The sequence below is a fragment of the Bidens hawaiensis genome, unplaced genomic scaffold (genome assembly GCF_021521415.1).
Source record: "Bidens hawaiensis isolate Kalapana, Puna unplaced genomic scaffold, B.hawaiensis_p1.1 tig00017405_1, whole genome shotgun sequence".
Lineage (NCBI taxonomy): Eukaryota > Viridiplantae > Streptophyta > Magnoliopsida > Asterales > Asteraceae > Bidens > Bidens hawaiensis.
This window is the reverse complement of record NW_027492634.1, coordinates 188,749-212,921: the sequence shown is the minus strand read 5'-3', so window position 1 is coordinate 212,921 and position 24,173 is coordinate 188,749. Positions and strand designations below refer to the sequence as shown.

The window sequence follows — 24,173 nt, the reverse complement described above, 5'->3', positions numbered from 1 at the left end:
TGACATTCCATCGATGGAATACATGGTGTCCACCTATGTAGAAGTGACACAATCAGATATAGTTATGGCTAGACATAACTAAGTAAATAAGAAGATCAAGAAAATTTGATTGATTATTCATAACATCCTAATTTTTACCAAAAATTGAGGTTACATGGAATTATCTGCTTAATTTTACTAAATATGAGTAACTTCATAGGGGTAATCAATCCAAACATCCATAAATGTAGAAGATAAAGCTTGAAGAAGAGTATGATCGAGCTGTAGAGCCTTATGACAATCTTTAATTACATGTTCGTGAAACTTCAATTCACTATAGTTGTACGTCCAATTACTGCAAGAAGAAAACAACAATCAACATCAGTTACAAAGAAGCTTAATAAGAGCTTTAAAACAAATTGAAATGCTACACACCAAATACTTAGAAAAACACGTGATTTAGATATTAGAGAAGTGCAAAATTTGGTGAGTTCGGCTCATATAGTAACCATTAAAAGACATCGTCGACATAATTTTACCGGAAGCTAGGATTTACTAAAAACAATTCATACTCATATGTAGACATGAAGCTAAAGATCTTATAAGCAAATATTTAAAATACTTACATTTGATTGAGTTGCTTATTGGCTTCCTCAACCTCTTGAGGATTTGTAAGTGATTGTTTCACTACTGATCCATATAGTTAAGTTCAGACTTCAGTAAACACCTACAGTAATCTACAATTTTAATGTCAAAAGCATATTATTGAAAAACAGGATAAAAATGTCACTCACATAATGAAACCCTTATTTATATTAAACTTTCGAATCGGTCATTAGATCGAACGATTTCAGAAGACAATTTTTTTACAAACTTTCACTTGAAAATTGAAAGTTCACTATTTAAACAGCTGAACATTTTTTTGATTACTTTTATAACTCTTGTAGGCACTTAAATAACTTATGTAATGAAATTATAATCAACAATAAGCTCTAGAACTTTAAGACCAAAAAAACATTAGACTTTAAAGTTCACCCACGCCAAAAACTGAATCCTGAATGCAACAAAAGTCGCCACGCCAAAAACCGAATCCTGGCTGCAACAAAATTCGCCAAGCCAAAAACCGAATCCTGGTGTGTCCTATGAAAAGTCCATTAAAACAAATCAAAGCCATGAAAAGTCCAAATCTTTAATGTGTAGAAACAGATGAACTAACCTCCGATGAATGTAAACCACTAATGAACAAAGCATCTGACAACCTTCAATGTTCAAGGATATAGAACACAATATGCTCAACAAATGAGTTCTAGGAATTCTTCAATTTGGGGTTTTCAAGACCGCCGCCACCAACCTAAGGTTTCCAAACAGTAGGTAAAGCACATCTCCCACCCTTTTCCGGTCGTCTCACAACATCGCCATAACACCACGAAACCTGCAAAATATCGCTACATAAATCAGGTGGTCCGGTGATGATAAGGTAGAGAGAGAGAGGTGACTATGGGCAAGAGGGTGACGGTGTGAAGACAGAGAAAAAGAGGCGATGATATATTAGAGAACTCTGAAACACATTGGTAAGCCAAGTGTAAAAACAGGTGGATGCATTAGATTAAAGCAGGTGTAAAGACATGCCTAGAAACAAAAGACAACACCTTTTGCACAGCGTACAATAGATTAAGCCTAAAAATGAATGAACAGTTCTTTTGAGAGTAGTGACCGACATTCAAAATTATAATATACTAGCATAAGTGCCCGTGCGTTGCGGCGATAAACGTATTAAGGTGTTGGCGATGACATGTTTGTTGGTATATCCGTAGGACCAATTGGATTAGTCGAACCAGAGTCAAGAACCGGATAATTATATATATTTTTATATAATTTAGTATATAAATTAATATTGATGAATCGTTAAATTGAATAATAACATAAACTTTGTTTAGAGTAAAACTAACTTAAGTATTATCTTTGACTTCCTTGATCATGAACTAACTTGATAACATTATGTACCATTGTTGGACGTATGGACGTCTCACCCAAATATTTTTAGTTACATGAATTAATAATCAATTAACTATAACTTAACAAAATGATTAAGCTATATTTAATATTTTGGTTCAATATTTTTCAACCAAATGATAAACAAAAGAAAATGGTTTTCAAAAGCTTAAAAACCAATAGAAAACCTGGACTTTTGTCATTCTCTTTTCTTTATTTTGAGCAAGCGTGATATAAAACGGTTTATTTCCATTATGAATTTTAATGTTACTTGGTTTGATAACAATCATTTTCCTATCCATACTCGTAAATTATATATTAAGTCTAATGTATAGTCAAATTATATTAATTACTTTGCACGGTTAAAATGTATATTAACATTACACATTCTAGTTTAAAATGCCACTTAGAGTTGAGAAGCTATTTAAGAAGTTAAATGCAACAAAGAAAGACCATCTGTTATTTTCATTGTTGTCCGATATTACCTATTAAATTATCTCAACTCATATAAATATAAAATTTAACAAAAACATAAAAATAATTTAGCAACAAAGCGGCAAACATTGCATGAGGCAATTATACCAAACTTAAAAACAATTCTTTACATAATCTAGCCTGCCTTATGTGACATATTGTTGTAGAGATAATTTTCAACCGGCGTGCGAAAGGCGTCGTACACCTAATGGGTTTATGCTAATTCAAGTCACATTGGGTCCGCCAATTATGTTATAAATATCAACACCCTAAACTTCAATCTATTATATGTTATTTAACTATTATCTCAGCTGAGCAGATTGAAAGATTAATGTGTGCAAAATTAAGGAAAATTCAAATCCACAAGAGGACCATCTCATTGGTTTCGTTGAAGCAAACACACAATAAACCATCTAGGTGTGCAAGTATTTCTACACCCGTGAGGCTGTTCTGGAACGAGAATGAAATTATTGTCTCTGGATCATAAGTGTTGTGTTTCAGGTTAATCGAATAAGTTGAGTAGTTGAAATCATGTACTAAAATAGTTCTTTGCTTTGTTGTAATACGCCAATGGGAGTAGTGAGCGGCCTCAAACTCCGGTGTTGATATCATGTCACGCCATTCCTGCACACAGACCTACATTTAACAACTTCGATGGCATCCAAGCGTTTTAGTATGTAGAACATTATGAGGTCGAGAGGTAAGCATGCCATATTTGTGGGCTGTAGTGGTGCAAGAAAGGAACATAGATGTTGGAGGAAAGTAAGGGTAATAATAACTTATATAGTGTAGAAAATGTTGAAGTTCAATGCATGCATAAATAGGTGTTAATTGGTGACTTCATGGAGTGTGAGTTTTATAGATGTTGGAGGAAAGTAAGGGTAATAATAAATTATATAGTGTAGGAAATGTTGAAGTTCAATGCATGCATAAATAGGTGTTAATTGGTGACTTCATGGAGTGTGAGTTTCATTTCATCAATATAAAATGATGAGTTATTTTATTTAATAAGACTTTAAGGGATGAACTTAAATACATAGGAAACTGAGAATTAAAAACGGTAAGCCCTCCATTAAGAGCAAATGAAAAATAAGTGTGAATTATGTACTATCCTATTATCCATTTATTTTAAATACTAAAAATATGGCACCTTTTGTAGCATATCCTTTGTTTGATCCATATGATCAGAAACTCGTGGTTGTTCGTTGTTACTTTTTACTGTTTTTTTTTGAGAAAATATTTGAAGCCAATTTTTTAGTAATAAAACCCCTAAACTCTAGACATGTAAACAAATAAAAAGCCAACTTTAAAAAAAACTAAAATCGGACTATTAAAGAGCCCAAAGTTACAAGAAATAAAAAGAAACAAACACAAACTGCAGCAACAAACACAAACTACATCAACAAATGTCTGCAACGGAAAGTTAATAAAATCGAACCGACTCCATTTCTCCCACTCCAAGCCGATAATGTGCTGGTTTGATTTTAAAAGCTTGACAATTTGAAACTTGAAACTGACTTATAGATTGTTTGTTATTCTACCCATATTATTAAACTTATATTTTAAAGTGCATATAATGTATAAAAAATTTATGAGGTAATATGGTTAACAATATCTTTGAAGCCAATTTTCCAGTAATAAAAACCCTAAATTCTAGATATGTAAAAAAATAAGGCCAACTTTAAAGGGAAAAAAAACAAAATCGGACTATTAAAGAGTCCAAAGTTACAGTGAATAAAAAGAAACAAACACAAAATTTATCAACAAACACAAACTACATCAAGAATTGTCTGCAACGGAAAGTTAATAAAATTGAACCAACTCCATTTCTCCCACTCCAAGCCAGTAATGAGTAATGTGCTGGTTTGATTTTAATAGCTTGACGGAATTAAATCTAATTGTTGTTAGAATCAATTAAGTAGTGGAAACAATAATCAAATAGCACTATACAGTTTTAATGTCATTAATCACTTTAGACTCCCTATCTTCTAAAACTTCTAACAATATTACATAAATATGCATAATAATAACAATCCATATAATCAAAGTTCACAAATTTATAGACAAACAAAGTCTAAATTCGATGCCTCAAATCAACATCGCATTCGTCATCTTAAAGAGACCTGGTCACTTCTCTCAACCTACTTTACTTACTTGTTCAATGTATTACCAATTCAATTCAATTCATTGCTTACTTATTTACTTACTTGTTTATCATCAATCAATCAATCTATTATTAATAGGTTGGGGCTTTCTATACACATTTTAACTCACATAATAATAATAATAATAATAATGTTCCTTCATATGCATTACAAGTTTAATAATAATAATCTCACAACAACATCTATATTGTATTACATATATCATATCTCAAGCCGTCAGTTGATGTAAACCAACACAATGAATTTTACAAAAAACAACACTACCAAAAGTGTGGTTAGTTTAGTCCAAGCTTTCACAATATTCAGGCATTATATAGCATCTTCTTTCTTAGCCCAAATCGCCTCAACATTTCCTTATTACATTCTTCGAACCTAGAGAAATAGTGTATAGAGAGCATGATAAGCAGAGAAAAGAGAGGTTGTTAGTCATTGGTATCTATGTACGTATATATAATACAAGCATAAGAAGCCACTATATATATGCTAACAAAGTTAATAGAAACATAATGAAACATGGGAGTTACGAATGTGGATAGTCATAATAATAATAATAATAACAACAACAACAACATATTTAAACCATAAACTTTTGTTTTCTAAAGGATTTGAAGGGTAATCTCACAAAAAATGAAGCTTCATAATGTTGTACTAAAACCTTTAAGAATTGATGGATACATTGACAAATTACTTTTCTTGCCCTATTATGAAATGTCAGTTATGACCTTCGCATACAATTATGAAAAGACGTTGTGCCCATCACTCTTCCTTTATATATAACTAGCAAAAGTGCCCGCGCGTTGCTGCGGGTTCACGCAAATTATCTTCTCTTATTGGTTTACAGTGTTTGGTGTTGTGTGTAATGGGCTATCCGTGCGAGCGAGCTGCCACTTGTGCATATGGTTTGGTGGATTTTTTTGGGAGGGGTTGCGCACAAAAATTTTACCATATTCATACGCATTGGATACATCGTGTTTTGTGAAATATTTGCTAATAAAGTAGGTTTTTATTGGTTTTGTGAATTTTAATCAACATAAAGGATTAAATGTGTGTTAATTGGTGAGTAGTTAGAGTTGAAATTTAATCGGCAGATAAATAAATGCCAAATTAAGACCACTAATTTGTCGTCAACGAATTGTAAAAAGGGTAAAGTGGTGGGCATACGTGATTTTATTGTGCACATGCATACTGGCATATGCATATATGTTGGATCAATGTTGTTATGAATTACCGGGTACTTAAGTTCTAGAAACAGAACTTTTTATTTGGGGCATCACAAACTAAAAATTAGGAATGTGATGAGAATTAAGAAAACGATATGACATTAACAAACTTCTATAGTGGGAGAGACAAGGGTCTCAATGAAGATTACCCCCTTTTCGCCCGTAAACCAATTAATGTAGTAGGTCTTCCTAACAGTTTGTTAACGATCGTAATCTCATATAGTTTTGTTGTGCCAACCATAGTAAACAGTTTCTGTTTGTAACGTAATGGGTAATGGGGATCCACGAGTGCAAGGATATAGATGCGATTGCGGGGGTTGTGAACATGGGGTCCACTTATCTCGGAGTAGGGACCATAGGTTGTATGATATTTTGTGCCTTCCCAGAGTATCTGAATGGAGTTGTCAATGTTTCCCAAATGGGCCATAAAAGTTGATTTTGATGGAACATGAGGGAAGACCATATCTTTAACTTGTTCCATCCTCGTCTGAAACTTAATAATTCATAAACACAGACCAAGCCTCTTAATCGAAGAAGTGCAATGCATGTTGACATGGAGTTTCATTTCCCACAGAAGTCATTCTTACATGTTCCCTATCTGTGTTGAAGGGCATTTGTGTCCATGTTGTTGTTTGTGTTAAATAAATGTGTCCTGTAAGGACACCTGTGATACGTTTAATATGCGAAACTCTATGTCATTTGAAGGGTCATTCTATAATCCCAAAGGGTTTCTGATAGTGTTATACAGACCATGAGATTCATTTGTTGGTAGACGTTTATATGCCATGGCTGTGGGGTTCTAGAGAAGCAACTCATTGGTTTGTAGAAACGTATGACATAGCAGGTCATCCAAGTGTGCAAATATATTGGTGGTCATAGTTAGTGGTTGGATGGAAAAGCAAATTATTGATTGAGGGCTATAATAAGTTGTTTGCATCAATCAGATAAGAATACCATTCATTCTTGCGTACCAATGCATTGATTTAATCTCATCATTTAAAACCTTATTATGAATCTAAATGTTGTGTTGTGATGCTTCAAATGCAAATAAGTGGATAAGTTTTTTTCAAATTTCAAACTGATATTTTAGGGTTTTTGATCGGCATAAGAATACGACTCGATTGATGTAAACCTTACCTCAAAACGGCGATCCAGTGAAAACAAATAGTGTGAAAGTTGAGACCAGTGGCAACTATTTTCAAATTTGGGATTAATATTGACCAACTGTATTAATTTAAGATTATTAATTTCCAAGTTTCCATACTTTTATTATGTTATGTTAATAATTTGGATGGTTGAGTTAGATTGCTTGACTGGTTAAACAAGTTTATGTTAAAACACATTTTAACAAAATGAATTTGGGTTAAATTGTATCATTTCAAAAAGTTTAAATTGTGTTCATGAAGGTGGTGATTTTATTTATATATATAAAAGCACAACTAAATGCCAATGTAACATTTGTTTTATTTATTTTTGTCACAAAATTTTCTAGATGTTTACAATAGCCCCACCAAAGTTTCATTGTTTTAATTTGTGCTCTCTTCATCATTGTTATATACCATTCAAACTTTTCATGGTTTAATTTAGGTTTATTGGATTTTAATAATCCCTATTGACTGGTATTGGCCGATAATAACCCTTATTTATTTTATCACTACTTACGGTCCCAAATTTTAAAAAGTTGGCCCCCAATGGTCCTCCGTTAAAAATGACTTAACGACGTTATACGTTTTCCCGAATTCCAAAATTATTTTTTAGAGCTTTTGATAGAAGGAGGATACGAGTCAATTGATGTAAAATTGATCTCGAAAAGGTGATCCAAAACGACTTGATTTTTGTTAATTCAAAGTTTAAACACCCGAATTAAAGCACTGTATCGTCATTTTGGAGGACCCTTTCAAACTAGGTTTTACAACAATTAACCTGTATTATCATTGTGATCGAAAGCCCTAAAACATGAGTTTGGAATTTGAGTATGATGAGTTATTTAATTTAATATGACTTTAAGGCATGAATTTAAATACATACGAAGTTCAGAGTTAAAAATCGTAAACCCTCCATTAAGAGCAAATAGAAAATAAGTGTGAATTATGTATTATCCTATTATCTTTTTTTTTAAATACTAAAAACATGGCACTTTTTGTATCATATCCTTTGTTTGATCCATATGATCAGAAACTCGTGGTTGTTCGTTAGCTTGTTTAAAGGTGAATCTTGTGGTTGCTCTTTAGCTTGTTTAATAATCTGCATGCGAAAAGCTTACAATCATATTATTAGAAGTTAAAAGTGAAGCAAGTCTACCTAAAACATATTGCATATTCATAGCATTTTGTGCAACATTGTTCTTTTGTTTCGATGATTGATATTATAAACTTTGAGCATGTTACCTTGTCATCTACATGTTGCGCAGCATTGTTCGCACATATTTAACTTCAAAGCTCAAATGTTTCAAATACCTATAACAGATGTATATTATGAATTGGTTAGTTAAGGCAATACAAACTAAATACCAAGAATTAAGGGTGTGCATGATTTACTTTTATTCATTTTTTTTTGCTAAAATCAAACAAAATATCGATACTTCGGTTTTTGAATTTTTGAAAACCATTCGAGATTGTTTTTTCGATTCAAAAATTTTGGGCCACAAAAAAGAAAGTTGGCCCAAAAATGTAAAGTTGGCCTAGATCATTTTGTTAATTGATAACTAATTGATTATTATACATTTATGCCAAAGTATTCGTGTTACATATTTGTAATATAATTCTTTTAAATTACCTAAAATAAAAAATAACAACTAAAAATTGAAATCATCTACTGCCATTAATGGTGACATTTATTTAACATTATTGGTACCGAAAACTATTTCTTGCAATTTTCTGGAAGAATTTATGCAAGCCGTTTATGGTGGCCGGGAAAAACAGTTCATCTTTTGAACCAAATTGAACAGTTGCATTACATCTATGTACAAATGATTGACCTACAGTCACCTGTTTAAGGGAAAAACAAATTTACTGTAAGTGTAACAAAAAAAAATGGTGTTTCTCTTGGTAGTGACAAAGTCCAGGTTTATTGACTTTTTGACAAATAAAATTACAAAACATTAGTTGAAGCATTATTTGGTTATTTTTTATTTTTTGGAAAAAAAGTGTCAAATAACTTGTTTTCCAAATTTTTTAATGTTATAATGTTGGGGTAAATGTAATCGGTTTGTTTACGGGTCACGGATCGGCATCTTATCGGGTCACATAGGTCAGATGGGTCAACCTCATTTCGAGTAATCGGTGGATAAATGTGCTATCACCAATTAAAGGAAAAAAGGTCTTGTCCTAATATGTTACTAAAAACTTATATATTTTAAATAAAACCGTACTCAAATGCTCATGATTTGCTACAAGATTTATATTTTAAACAAACAACGTTGTTTTGTCTAAAATTAAAATGAAATTAAAATTTTTCCCTTTTAAAAGTAAAAATTGATGGAAAGTAACATACACTTTGTTAAATCCAAGGTAAACAAAATCTACTCAGGATTTGGAAGGAGTAATATACAAACTTTGAAAAGAAAAACTATTCTCTTATATTCAAATCATTGTGTTTTTATTTTATTTGTTTATTACAAAGAAGATGTTTTAATATAACCTTTTAACAATCTTAGAATTTCCAGTAGTGCTCGTGTTTAAAATATATGATAAATAATTAACCAATTACCTTGACCAAATCTTACTTTAGAATTTTATATTTGTCTTACACTGATTTCGTTTATTTTCAAATATTAGTTTTTCAATAAAATTTGATAGTTTCGTATCTAAATTCATGCTCTCCTACATTTTAGAGTAAATTGAAAATTCCGTACTTATTCATTAAGCAGATTTCAGGCTCTATTCTTTAGCTAACGTATTTATATTTTATTTTTTAATCGATTTTTGTCCTTATGCCCAGTACAGATCCATAAATTTGTTCATGAGGGTGCACTGTTTTTATATGCTCCAATTTCATAGAATCGAATTGTAACATCCTACTTTCAGTTATTATAATAAAAATAAATTTCGTTATTTCATAGTGGGTCGTTATCGGTTTAGATAAATAGAATACGAGTTGGGCCAGTGCTGGGTAAATGAATATGGGTTATGGACTTGGGTTAGGAAAGAAAGAAGGAAAGACCATGGGCTTAAGCCCATGATCCATAAATATATAAACCCTTAATATCCATTTAATCCTCATTCACACATATTCCATACACCACCCAAAACACACACTTAAGATTTCTCTCTAGTTCTTCCTTATCTCTATCCGAAATCAAGAAGGAAACCGAGCACCGATCCGAGGTAACGATAGTTTAATATTGTATGAGCTTAACCCGTTAGATAAAGTTGCGAAACAACGAGCCAACACCGTTAAACCGTTTAAATCACGAGATCCGGGTGGAATCGGGTATAAACCGAACCTATGATGAGCTTAGGGATCACCCTAGCTCAGATCTGGATCGAACGGGGCGAAAAACGGTGAAAAACGAGTTAAGAGTCGTTTTTTCCGGTGAGTTCGCGTTTTTCCGGCGGCTTTCCGGCAATGACGGCGCCGGAAAGGCGGCGCCGGAAAAGTAATACGAGATTAAGGGTATGTCAGGGAATGTTCTGACATTCCCTGACCTAACCCTAGTTCGCTAACGGGAATTTAGCGAATTAAGGGTGATTCATTAAGTAGATTCGCTGAGGAAAGATAACGAACTAGCCTTAGTTCGTGTCCTGATTCGTTAACTAGATTCGCTGAGGAAAGATAACGAACTAGCCTTAGTTCGTGTCCTGGTTCGTACAAGGACGGATTCGTCAGAGGTCCAGTTCGTTAGAGGGTTCAGTTCGTTACAAATGACCAGTTCGCTAAGATAAGTCAATTCGTTAAAGACTGAATAACGAACTAGAAAGTTTAATAAAATGACAGAACAGTCCCTGGACTTAGAAAAAGAATGAATTAATTACAATTCATCCCTTGAACTTTTAAGTAACATATTATTCAATGATTCAAAATGCTAATGGAAAATGTGTTAAAACAGTTAATGGAAATAAAATTTTTCTAAGCTGACCTGGCGGCTCGACCCCAGCCAGGGGCTCTGCCCCTTGGACCCTGCTAGGGGATGCCGCCCCTAGACCCCGCTGCCAGGGGCGCTGCCCCCGGACCCCCGTTCGTTGTGGGTTATATAAAGATAGATATACAACATGAGTAGTAGTAGTAGTTAATTGATACATGTAAATATTATACAGTTAGCCGTGCACAGCTCAAGAAGGGAATAACGATTAACGGAGAGCGTAACAGGATTCAGGTGAGTTTCTAGCCCCATTTATGTGTTATGTTTTCGGGGCTGTGTGCATACTGAATATGTTTGTTAATACGCTTATCCTAAGAGATAAGTGTATGTCTTATGTGAATAATGTGAAATGTATGAATGATTGCTTGATGGTACGTGAACGATCTTCGGATATTGCACGTACTGTCGGGTTGTAACGCTATGTATGAGGTAAGTATGATATGTATGCTTATATGTATGAACGTGATAAAGTTAATAAAAGAAGGAAATGATGGCTGTATGGTTGTATGGTTACGAAAAGGGTACCGAGCCCTAATAATGCTCGAGGTATGATGTATGGTTGTATGGTAACGAAGAGGGAATCGAACCCTACTAATATTCGAGAACTAGGGAACCGAACCCTACTAATATTCGAGGAAAGAGGGTACCGAGCCCTAATAATACTCGAGGAAAGAGGGTACCGAGCCCTAATAATACTCGAGGAAGGAGGGTACCGAGCCCTAATAATACTCGAGGAATGTAGGGCGTAATGCTCTTTATAACGTAAGATATGAAAGTAAGTTAATACAAAAGAAAGTATGAAAATATGAAAGTATGAAAATATGAAAGTATGAAAGTATGAATGAAAGAATATAAGTTTATGTGTATTGTATAATGTATGATTAACTAGAACTCACTCAGCGTAGCTGACTTTTAGTATGCACGCAGGTGAGTAGGATGAGGCAGCTCGCTTGAGGAGACACGTGGCATTGAATAAGAGGCTGGCATCGGAAGACTCAAGACGTTTAAGTTTAATGTTTTGTTTATTTTGAAAGACAAGATGACGTTTTAAGACAAGATGTGTTTTGTTATGAAATGTTTTATGAAAGCTTTTATATTCCGCGAATGTTTTAATTAACTCTGATATTTAGAACTGCGTTTATGAGTAAATCCAACAGGAAAGTAGGGCTACCGATAACGGGGCCTTACACGAATATAAAAAAGTTGGGTCGGTTTTGATGGTTCGTTTTGGTAAGGTTCATCACATAATAAAATTACGAATGCATCCAATTTGATTATGAATTTTTTTAACCGACAAATCCTTCATAAACCTAAATAATGTTTGAATCTTTTTAAACTTGGACTAAACTAACAAAAACCATTATGTTAAAAAAAAATCATAGTTTAAACAAAACCTAGTAGCTATTAAAACCCACAACAAATTAGAAAAGTGTTTCTATTAGCTTTGTTACCCTATATATATAGTGGCGTCTTATGCTTGTATTATACATACATACATACATACATACATACCAATGAATAATAACCTCACTTAACGGATCGTCAATTGAATTAGGTTTCGGTCATCTCTAATCCCTACCTCATATGTTGGTCAACTTAGACTTCTTCCACACACATGTCTTGTTAAATATTTGATGATATCACATATACCCAATGTTGTAAAAGTCGTTAGGTGGTCCTAGGTGGTCGACTGGGGAGTTGCGAGTACTCAGGAGTAGTCGGGGATTACTCGGAAAATACCGAAGGAGTACTCGGCCGAGGCGGGGAGTACTCGGCCGCCTACTCGGGAGTTTTACAACATTGCATATACCAACCGATGACTCGGAATGAAGTTGACTATCTAACCTTGTGACCCGATAAGATGCCGATCCGTGACCCGTAAACAAACCGATTACATTTAACCCAACATTATAACATTAAGAAACTTGGAAAACAAAACCTGGGAGTTAAGAACGTGGATAGTCACCATAATAATAATAGCATATTTAAATCATAACCTTTTGTTTTTTTAACTTATTTAGACTCTTTATTTATTATAGAAATCTGAATTTTATATTAATAATCATAATTACTAAAACTATATAAAATATGACCTTGTGACCCGATAAGATGCCGATCTGTGACCCGTAAACAAACCGATTACATTTAACACGACATTATAACATTAAGAAACTTGAAAAAAAAATCATGGGAGTTAAGAACGTGGATAGTCACTATAATAATAATTACATATTTAAACCATAACGTTTTGTTTATTAACTTAGATTTAGACTCTTTATTTATAATAGAAATATGAATTTTATATTAATAATTACAATTAGTAAAACTATATAAAATCTAAACATATATTGTGGCTGTTATTACTCCTTATGCCCAATTCATGTTACGATTTGTATCAGACTGCGGAGTACTACCCAGTCCCTTGCTATATCAATAAAAATACATGAAAAAGAAAATTTAACATTATAGTCTTTTAATTTCGTTGTGTGGTAACGTGTTACTTATCATGCAAATTAATTCTTTTTTTTACTTTGCACTTTTGAAGTTAAACCGTCAGCATAAGGTTTGCGAGAAGGACAGATGTAATACATGCAGTTCCTCTTGAAACAAAGTACCATCCATCGGCTGTAGATTTGCTTCTCATTGAACGTTAAGCAGTTAATGCGGAAAAATATCGGATATCGGTCAAGGGTCGATATTTGAGATATCGGTTATTGCGGTGGTAATTCGGTGAGATATTGGTAATTTTAAATCATGCGAAATTTAGATATATGCAATGTATTTAATAATTAGGAAGTCATCTTAAAGTTATGTTAATAAATATTATTAGGAATTAAAAATGGAATTTAACTATTAGGAATACTAAAAGGTTAAAATAAATTAAAAACTGAAAATTACATCTTTTCATCCACGTTCTCTTCAACAGTTTAACACTTGGGAATACTAAAAGGTTAATATTTTAACTATTGCATTCTCTTTTCACCCGACCATCTCTCAAAAATTACCTTCTTCGTCGTCATTACATCTTCTCTGACATGAAGTCCCAAACAAATTAGGGTTTCGTCCAGGTTAGTTCATTTTCTACCTCAATCGATATTTTGAAAGTTTAATTATGCATACAAGTAAAAATTGGTTTTCTATTATGTGTGTTTAATGGAGTTTTTTTTTTTTTTTTGCCTTAGGTGGTTTGAGAGACGGACAAAATAATTGTTTATATTCCTTCAAATCCACCTAAAGATGCAAACAGTTCGTTTGGTTATTGATCAACATTATATAGCCCACATTGTGATCGTGTATATTTTGTTCTATATTTGACTAATCTTTTTCTTTATTTACTTTGTTAGTTTTTCTGATGAAACCGCAGCTATTATCTCTGTTCTTCAGTATTTTCGTGATGGATACAACATTAATCTTCGTTTTGCTTTCTGCAATTCAAGCAGGCACAGATGCAAATCCAACATATTTGGTTAAGGTATGACACTTGACCTAAGAAGTTGACTTAAAAATATTATACAAAGTTTTCTAAAATAAGATTATTATTTTTTTCTTATTATGCTGATTTATGCATCATGCACATGGGATGTTGATGCAGCTGTGAAAAGTTGGAATCATCCAACATTTAGCTTTGGGCTTACTATAGAATGGTATTAAATACCATTCCATATTCTATTCTTCATTAACTGTCAACCAAACATGCACTTAGAAGCACCAAATTTCATTACAATGCACAGCAAATATAAACAACACAAAAACCGATTTATAACAAAAAGATGAGAGAAACTTGTTAAAAAGTTTGACTCCAGTACAACTTCCTTATCCAAAAGTAAATATGTGTTGCTCTTTTCAAGTAGCATCAACATTATTTTTTCGTACAAAAACATCAATACATTCTAATTTCACACATCATTCCCCCAAATGAGAACCAACAATGATTAGTCCACCATTCTAAATCCAAAGCCGGACCTTGCTTTACGTTAGTTGTGGTTGTCGTTTTGAATAGTGTATAGAGAGCATAATAAGTAGAGAAAAGAGAGTTTGTTCTTCATTGGTATGTATGCATGTATACACAAGAAGCCACTATATATAGGCTAACAAAGTTAATAGACACATAATGACACATGAGAGTTAAGAATATGAATAGTCACCATCATCATCATCATAACAATAATAATAACAACATATTTAAACCATAACCTTTTGTTTTCTAAAGGATTGAAAGTAATGTCACAAAAAATGAAGCTTCATGATGTTGTACCAAAAGCTTTGAGAGTTGATGTATATGTTGGCAAATTACTTTTCTTGCCCTATTATGTAATGACTATTTTGTCCTTGTCATGTAATTGTGAAATTACCTTCATTGCCCATCACTCTTCCTTTATATATAATATAGATATAGATAATAAGTATTATGACCCCGCGTTGCCGGGGCTAGTAAACGATAGGCGGCGGTTGGTATTAGGTTGAATATAATTATATAAAGGAAACATAGGTTAGAAAAATTAACCGCATTTTTTATACTTCAAATTCGATTGCACACATTTACAAAACCAAATTTTCTGGTTACAGCTAAACCAAACAGAACACATGAGATATTGGAGTGATCTAGATGAACATGCAACATATAATGATTTCCAAGCATCCTAATGTGAAGATGTGAAGACCTGAAAATGAAGAAACCATAAGCAAAACACATATATAGAGAAGCCATATTGTGTTTTATTCAATAATTGGGTTAACATTTAACTAAACAAAATTAATTGACATGCCTTTGAAAACCGATAACCAACTTAACAGAAACTGGTCGGCTATTTGGTAATGAACCGATACGATAATATCATAGGCTCAGATCCATTATCATCATCGCCTTTTAAAAAAACCGACTTGAAGTTGCATCTAAAAAAGTTTTAGGAGAAAGCATGACAGCCCAACAAACAACAAATGAGGGGTTAAACTGTTCAAGAACAGATTATAAATATATCGAAAACAGCCACTACGACGCTCCCCAACCAAGGGTTCGCATCGGAACCTGGCAACGACATACACTCAATATCGTCGGCTCACATAGATAATCATCATAGCCGTTAGCAAGCAAATGGACCCGGAAAAGCGTCGATGCATCGTGGCCCAGTCAACGAATTGACAAAAGGTTTCAGCCATAAGCTTGAAATTCAGTGCTTAAAATATAATCACAAAGTAAAATTCAACTATAATCAGAAAGTAATAAATTAGCCAGATCATGAGAAGATAGCATGCGGATAAAAGAGATTGGAGTATACCTAGAGCGGAGATGGCGGACGACGTGGCGTGGCTATCGCCGTCTACTGGTTTGAATTCGGATGGCTCAAAGGGGTGGCTAAACGATGAGAAACACAGTTTTGTTTGATTTCATCCTCTTAGATAAAAAAAACTAAAGCAAACCATAGTGTAATACACAATGTTAATTTTCAGTTATATAAAACAAAATGAAACAAAAACCATAATCTGATCTATTGGTAAAATCATACCTGTCAGCAAAACCCAAGTTTCAGTATCGTTGATTAATTCGGAGCCTGGTCACAAAACAGATGAAGAATTAGAGCACAGGGAAACAAAACCTCCCAAAATAAACGAAAGCAAAGAACTGTGTTACCTGAGTAGATGGAGAAGGCAAACCATTGAAAAATGCAAGTGGCCACGGTTGTTGCAAAAAGAGGAGCAGAGAGGGTGAGATACAATGATACGTGTGTGGACCAAATTAACCTATTTCATAAATAGTGTTTTTTTAGAGTATATCAAAACTTGATTTTTGATATATATATATATAATACTTTATTAATTTTTTTAACCATTGGAAGGTTTTTGACTTTTTGTTTATTAATTTTTTTAGAATTTTATCTCTATGTTATTTCTGCTTCTACTCTAGCTACATCAGTTGTTATCCGAGTTTGCTAGCATCCTGATGGCAGTTGGCAAAGATGTTCAACAAATTGGTTCAAACGAAGTGAAGCTTCTCAAGCCAAACCATCACATTTGTGGATCACTTCTAGGCGGCGCAGTATTTCACGCCGGCCCACATGGAGGCCTGGGCATGTAGTGTCCAGGCCACATGGTCTATGGTCTTGATGGATGTTTCCAGTAGACAAGAATTAAACATTAAACATAATATATATAACACACTCTAGTATACATGTATTTATGCATCATAAATTCAATTCATACAAAGCTTATGTAACATAAATTCATATTGCCTAACCTTCTGATAACATACCCTTATGCCATCCATAGTTTTACATATGGCTTAACATCACACAATTTAACAGCCTAAAGCAATATACAAGTGTTGCTAGTTAACGGGACAACCATCGACATTGACTCCTTTAGCGGTGGGACAAGTCGCCAACGGGCAATGCTCACCATTAGTACCCCACCAAGTCACACCTTTTTCCTCAACACCAACAGAGAAATAAAGCAACACCGCCATGAACGCCACGCCAGCATCCAACGCAGCCGAGAGAACATAATTATACCTCTGCCACCACTGTTTCCTGTACCGAAAAACAAAGAAGTTGAAAACTGTCCCTATAATAATCCAGGCATTGTATTTCACAGCGGTGGCTGGTGGCATGGCGCCGGTTGCTCCTAAAATAACCGGAAGGTTTACGAGTGGAAGTCAAGTTTGTTTAGGGAATGCCTTGTAAAACATCCAAATAATAATGGGTCCTAATGCACCCCCAAGGAAGAACCAGTTCATAGAAATGTAGTTTCCTAGACTACCGAATATATGCTTGGGTCCCACCAAACCCCATATAACCGATGCATCGAAAAAGACTCGATCTCCTGGACATGTCCATGGGCTGTCCGGTGGAAGAAGCTCGTCTTGACAGATGTTTTCAATAGAGTCTAGTAACCATACTGCCACAACCAGGTTCACTGTTCCAGCCAAAATGGTTCCTATAAACTGATTTAAAAGTACATATGTTAATCTAGCTAGCTAATTAGTTTTAGCATAAAAATTACTATATGTAAGTAATGTACCTGAACCAAGAACATTGATCTTGGAGGAATCTTCATATAATGTCCGAGCTTGAAATCACTTAGGAACGAAATGGCTTGTGTCATACTCATGTAACCGTAAACCTTAAAGCATACATTTGCTATTGGTCTTCCAGGAAGTATAACGCCCATAATGTACTCCGTGATTATGTTTAGCCCCGGTGTCTGCAAACATTCATATTGTTCACAAACTTATTTCACACTTGTTAATTAAGTGGATAACATTTTTTAACATGTAATTTTAAAATTACCTGATTTGTTGTGGCAGTGATGATGCTTATTGGGAGTGTAAAAACAAAGGCAATAACCGAAGCAAAGATAAGCCCCCACCACGGCATCTGAACTTGATCGTTTAGCACGGTGCATAGTACAAGAGCTATCGCGAGTGTTACAGCTAGCAATAAATGGAACCACCGGTTGGGTATGTCTTTGTATCTCTTCATGAGTCTCGTGTGTATATCCTCTTTCTCGTTGTGTGAGGCTCGGAATCTATCATAAATTTCCCTGAAATTCAACACAAAATGATTAAAAATCATGGATGTTCGTCGTCTTAATTAAAAGAATCAGAAATTATGTATGATTTGGACATATTAATATTATATCACCTTCCATTAAAGAAGGCCACATGAGTTAGAGTTGATGCAATAGCTGCAAATCCAAAACCATAAGTGAGAGCGAAAAATGTACTTAAATGAATCCTTCCTTGTTCTTCATATTTCACCATATCTATTTGAAACTTGTCGTTAACGATTGCGGATATGTTATACTTGTGACCCTCCTTTGTGAACAAGTGTGATGAGAATATTGGGAATTTACCAGCTCCATACAAGTCCAAACCCCAATAAGACAATGGCATAACTATGTAGATTATCATTGCATACCCCAAGAACACATTGACTATAGCGAAAAACGGGCTAATTAGCGGGCTAAACAAGAAGGATGCTGCAACGGACCAGTCAAGTGTTATGGCTCCAAGCCCAAGACCTCTCATGCCCGATCCAAGTTGTTGGGCCTTAACGGACCCGGAGAAGGCCCAACAAACCCATGAGATGCTTGAGAGTGTAGAAAACAGGTATCCTGGGACTAAGTACCATGAGAAGCTACAGATTAGTGCGATTAGAAAGAACTTCGCACGTGTCATTCGTTGCTCGTCCTTTTCATGCAGAGCCCTGCAATTCATGAATATAGATACTTTGGTAAAAGTTGGAAAAATTCTAGAATGGGCTCGTTGATCATTGTAAAAATATTCAAAATTCTCTCTTTTCTAAACTAGTCGTGGAACAAATTCGACCAATCAAATGAAGACACATAAGTTGGTTAGGCACTATTTGAGCGGACAGTGAAATCCTTGCAACGCTGACATAGCAGAACCTTTACTTGACACATGTCGTGAGCATTGCATAGGACCTCAAGGAAGAATGATTAGACTAGGAAGGTATCTATTGTACTTAGGCTTAAGAGGAGACTACACGATGAAGAAACGACTCCAATTTACCTGACATTGTTTAGCCTACTGTGGATGCGTTCCTTTATCATTTAGCCTTCTATTAGTCTATACAACGAAACATTTTTACCTAATCATTCCTCCAATCTAAAGGTTCTAACACTTCATTGGCCATGACTTGTATTAAAAAGTGAAATTTCGCGGTCAAGTCTAAAACTATTTCTGTTAAACTTGTCTATTTTATGAATTTTCTCAAAATCTAAATAAAAAAATATAAATGTATTGATCACAATAATAAGAAAACCGGTTACTAAGGTAAAGATTACCTAGAATCTTTCGACTTTCATTTGAATATATGTAAAACAAACATCCATTTAATTATTAATCTATTATATTATATCCTTTTCTTTTAGCATACTAATGCTTATACTTACTATACGTACATCTTACTTTAAAAGAAAAAAAAAACAATATGGAGGTAGATTGCATGTGCATAGATGAGGGGATCAGATCCTCTTAAGTCAACTAGTCAACGTATGTAGCCATCATAGAGGACTTGACGGAATGAATGAAAAAAATATCAACTTGATATATACAGCTGTATTTGACTTTATAGCATGTTCCCACTTAAGATTGAAGACTTTTTTTTAGTCTTGTTGGATTTTAAAGCAAGAGTGAGAAACACTTGATTATGAATACACATACGTTTTCATTTAATAATACATTAATAGTACGTGTTGTATTATTAATTTGTGGTTTATCTTTAAGCACCAATCAAGTCAATCAGACAAAGCTCACTCAGATCCACTAGCTAGTTAGTCAACATATACTTTCATAAATGTTAATTAGCATGCTTAGGCTGAGGGGTGTGGGGCTTCAACGGGGGAACTAGAGCCCCTCTGCTCGCGCCCCCAGGCGCTAACACCACACCACCGGGGCGCAAACGGGGGCGCTAACGGAAAAAAAAGAGAGGCGTGAGCTGGTTAGCGGCTGAAGAGAGAGAGAACCTTGCATTGGGTTTAGAAAAGAGCCGTTGGGCTCTTAAATATTAAAAAAAAAAAAAATTTCCTATATAATTATACTCCATCTCACCCATTTTTATACCAAAACTTCAAACCTTCACCCAAAATCAATTCATCTTCTTAACTTTTTTTAAAAAAAAAATGGCTGGAAATTGGTTCCCAAACCTTGATTCAGATTATCTTGACGACGATTTATGGTCGTCACCGCACCAACCGATGTTTTATTCGGAGCCGCAAGAATCATCCGGCTTTCAACCATCCAACACACAACCGTCTCCTAGAGACTTCAGTAACCTAAATCCGGTCGATCAAATGCTAATGGAAAAGCAAAAGGAACGTATCCGAAAGAGGTTGATCGAATAAGACCAAGCCGAAGAATAAGAAGAATGTTTTTTTAGTACTTTAATTTTTATTTTATTTTTAGATATTAATGTGTTTTTTTATTAATGTGTGTTTTTTTTTAATAATTTATGAGTTTTTTAATAATACGTTGTTTGAATATATTTATAAAAAAATAAAAAAAAAATTTCGCTGGAGCCCCTCCACACCAGGGCCAGGGGCTCCAACGAGGGCTCCAACACCCCCCTTATCCAGTTTCTCTCTCTGCCACACGTCATAATATTATTGGTTGGAGCCCCCATTAAAGCCCCCCACACCCCTCAGCCTTATAAATCAGAACGTACATTTAGTAGACAAGTTATTTACAAACTTACTTTTTTTATAAAAATATTTTTATCATCGTAGCATTAATGTTTATATTTCATATGCATTTTTTTTTCTCTATTTATATATGTAAAATACTATAATACTTGGCTAATTTGACTTCTTTACCTTGTGATTTTTTATTTTTTTAAGAAAAAGAGAAAAAAAGAATTCATAATAACTTCTTTCCTAGTTCTCGCTATTTCTCAGCAAGACATACGATATGAGTGACACAAGACATTATCTCATGTGAAGTAAATAGAAAATCCACAACAAGGCATCATAATTTAAGAAAAAGTGATGCTAATATGAATTTATTTCTTTAAGCATAATAATTAGTACCATAACTTAATGATTTAGAAGCTAGGCATCAACATCAAATTGCTTTACCTGAAAAGGGAAACCTGAACTAGAGTCCCCGGCCACCACATGTGCGACGGCTCCACCACGTACTTCCTAAGCAACCCCGCCCAACCGTATCCTAATACCTGTCAGAAAACACACCACCATCAATGGTAATAAATTAGACGCAGTAACTTATAAAACACGTGTGTCAGTGTCAGGGCTAGCTTGTCTCTAGAAATATTTTAAATTGTCTGGTACTGGTAAAAAGAAATTATTCTTTAAAATATAAACTCAATAACTCACATATAATTTAAATAGTTTACCTGCGTGGTAATAATCAGCAACCAACCAGCCAAAAACGAAATACTCCGATGATAAAAAGCTTTAATAATCGTGACAATGCCAATGGCATAAGCTGCTCCGTTACCAAAAGCACTTCCCGCGTTGGCAAAGATAGAAATAAGAACATGCTCCTTCATGTTAAACGGACCGGGGTTTAAAGAGAACAATTTGGGTCCAAACCCAAGCAAGCGGAACTTAGTCTCGGGTAGAACCGCAGCCATGAAGTGGCCAATGGGTAGTGTGGCGACTTGGACCGTGATTTGGGTGATGACTAGTGGCTCAGTACGGTAAGAAAAGAATTGGTTAAAGAAAGACAAGAGTGCACATGAGATTAAGCCTAAGAACCACATCCTAAAGGTCCAAACTGGCAAGGTTGGATCGTCGGTATTGGTTACGGTTAGGCGGACTTCTTCAATGGGGGAGACCCCATCGTCGTCGTCGTGGGTGGCGGTTGGAGGGTACGACGACTTACGGTCATCGAAAGTGCCCATGGTTGGGTTGGAATGTTAATGCTAGTAGGGATAGATAGATGTTTTGGACTTTTAGGATGAGTGGTGTTTCATAATATATAATGAGAATGCATTGATCATAATTGAGTATGAGTTAGACGTTGTGACAATGTGACATGGAAATATGGAATCATATGACTTACAATCTTACATTATGCTAAAGTAATTTGTCGTTGGTTCATTTAATTCATATCTAGAATATATATAAAAGGTTTAACTTTAATTAAATTCACGTTCATGGTAATTAACCAGTTAATTTGGAATTCTTTTATAAAAATGCTTTGATATATTTATTAAAAAGAAAACTCATGATTGTTTGATTCTCAACATTCACGCCCGTCTTCTAGATTTCAAGTGTCTAAAACGATTACTAGTATATGACCTTTATATAATTTTGTTTCTTCAAAATGATGGTTCGTTGATGATTTATTTCATTACTTATAACCTCAAACTTAATAACATTTTATTAGATTGTTTAATGTTAAATGAACTTGTTCATATTTTTAGGCTCTTATTGGTGGTTTTTATCAACTATTTTCAACCCAAGTCATTAATAACGGTTAAAAAAATTATGCATATATATTATATAACTAGTTTTTATTCCCCGTATTACGGGGGTTATTTTATATTGTTTGCTCTAATATTTATTTATTTTTTGAATTTATATTTTTTTATTGTATGAAAGTTAATAATATACTTATGGTTTGATGATAAATTGTTTCACAAATAAATGAGATGTTATAACCCGGTTTAAAAGCTATATGGTTTTGATGAGACCTAAGACCAGTTTATTTTTTTACTATCAAATTGGTTTTTTTAAGCTATATGGTTTTGATGAAACCCAAGACCCGTTTATTTTTTTTACTATAAATTTGGTTTTTTAATTATAAATAATATTTATGAATGTTAATAATATACTTATGGTTTGATGAGACCCAAGACCCGTTTATTTTTTTACTATCAAATTGGTTTTTTAAGTTAAAATATATATATATATATATATATATATATATATATATATATATATATCTTTTTTAAAATAAATAAGATATTAATTTTTATTATATCCTATTTTATAGGATTTTTACATCAATAATTTGATGAAAATAATTTTTAATTCAATGAGATGTTATAACCCGGTTAAGTAATATCTGGGTTTGGTAAGACTCATACCCATGAATTCATGTCAAATGCATGAGAAGCCTCCATTTAAAAATCAAGCAAATCTGGTGACTCAAAAAAAAGGGGAGCGACCAAATCGCGACACGTAAGATTTTTATGTCTTCGTTTATATATATTATAGATATATAATTTTTTTATATAAAAAATCGGGCCCTTATCGAAATCGTGTCCTAGACAACGGACGAGCCCTGTATGAAGTCTAAGACGGCCATGTATAATAAATACATTGGTTAAATAAAAGAATAAAGTAAATCATTTTGATAAATATTTTAATGTGAAATCATATCATATCATATCTAATAAATATATGATACTAATGGTATCACAAAAGATGTTAAATTCTATTCCCATTCTGGAATAATGGAGTGGTAACATAATACAATAGTTTAATTTAATTTATTTAAACCATTAAATTGAGGTGAAAACAAAATAAATATTTTAAACCAAGATGCGTTTTCATATATGACAATACTAGGTTAGTAACCCGTGTGTTATACGGGTCAGAGAAAATAAATTTGAATTTGAAGAATATAAAAAAAAATTAGATAAAATAATAAAATTATTGCATGAATCCTATAAATTTATTGTCGGTGAGAATGTTGATATAATAATATAGTTTTAAATTTAATAAAATAAGTTAAAAATTATTATACAACGTAAACAACACCAATAAAAAACATAAGCA

At 33.6% G+C, this 24,173-nt stretch overlaps 1 protein-coding gene across 1 annotated transcript; it reads right to left on the bottom strand.

Moving 5' to 3' along the window:
* Window positions 1-17,058: 17,058 nt before the first annotated feature.
* On the bottom strand, window positions 17,059-22,398 carry LOC143553883 (oligopeptide transporter 4-like). The gene is made up of 6 exons (XM_077043775.1): window positions 21,779-22,398; window positions 21,501-21,598; window positions 18,548-19,111; window positions 18,194-18,446; window positions 17,925-18,107; window positions 17,059-17,847 (listed from the first exon to the last, which is right to left on the bottom strand). The coding sequence occupies exons 1-6, from the start codon at window positions 22,286-22,288 to the stop codon at window positions 17,560-17,562; spliced, it is 1,896 nt and encodes a 631-aa protein (XP_076899890.1). The 5' UTR covers window positions 22,289-22,398; the 3' UTR covers window positions 17,059-17,559.
* Between the last annotated feature and the right edge of the window lie 1,775 nt (window positions 22,399-24,173).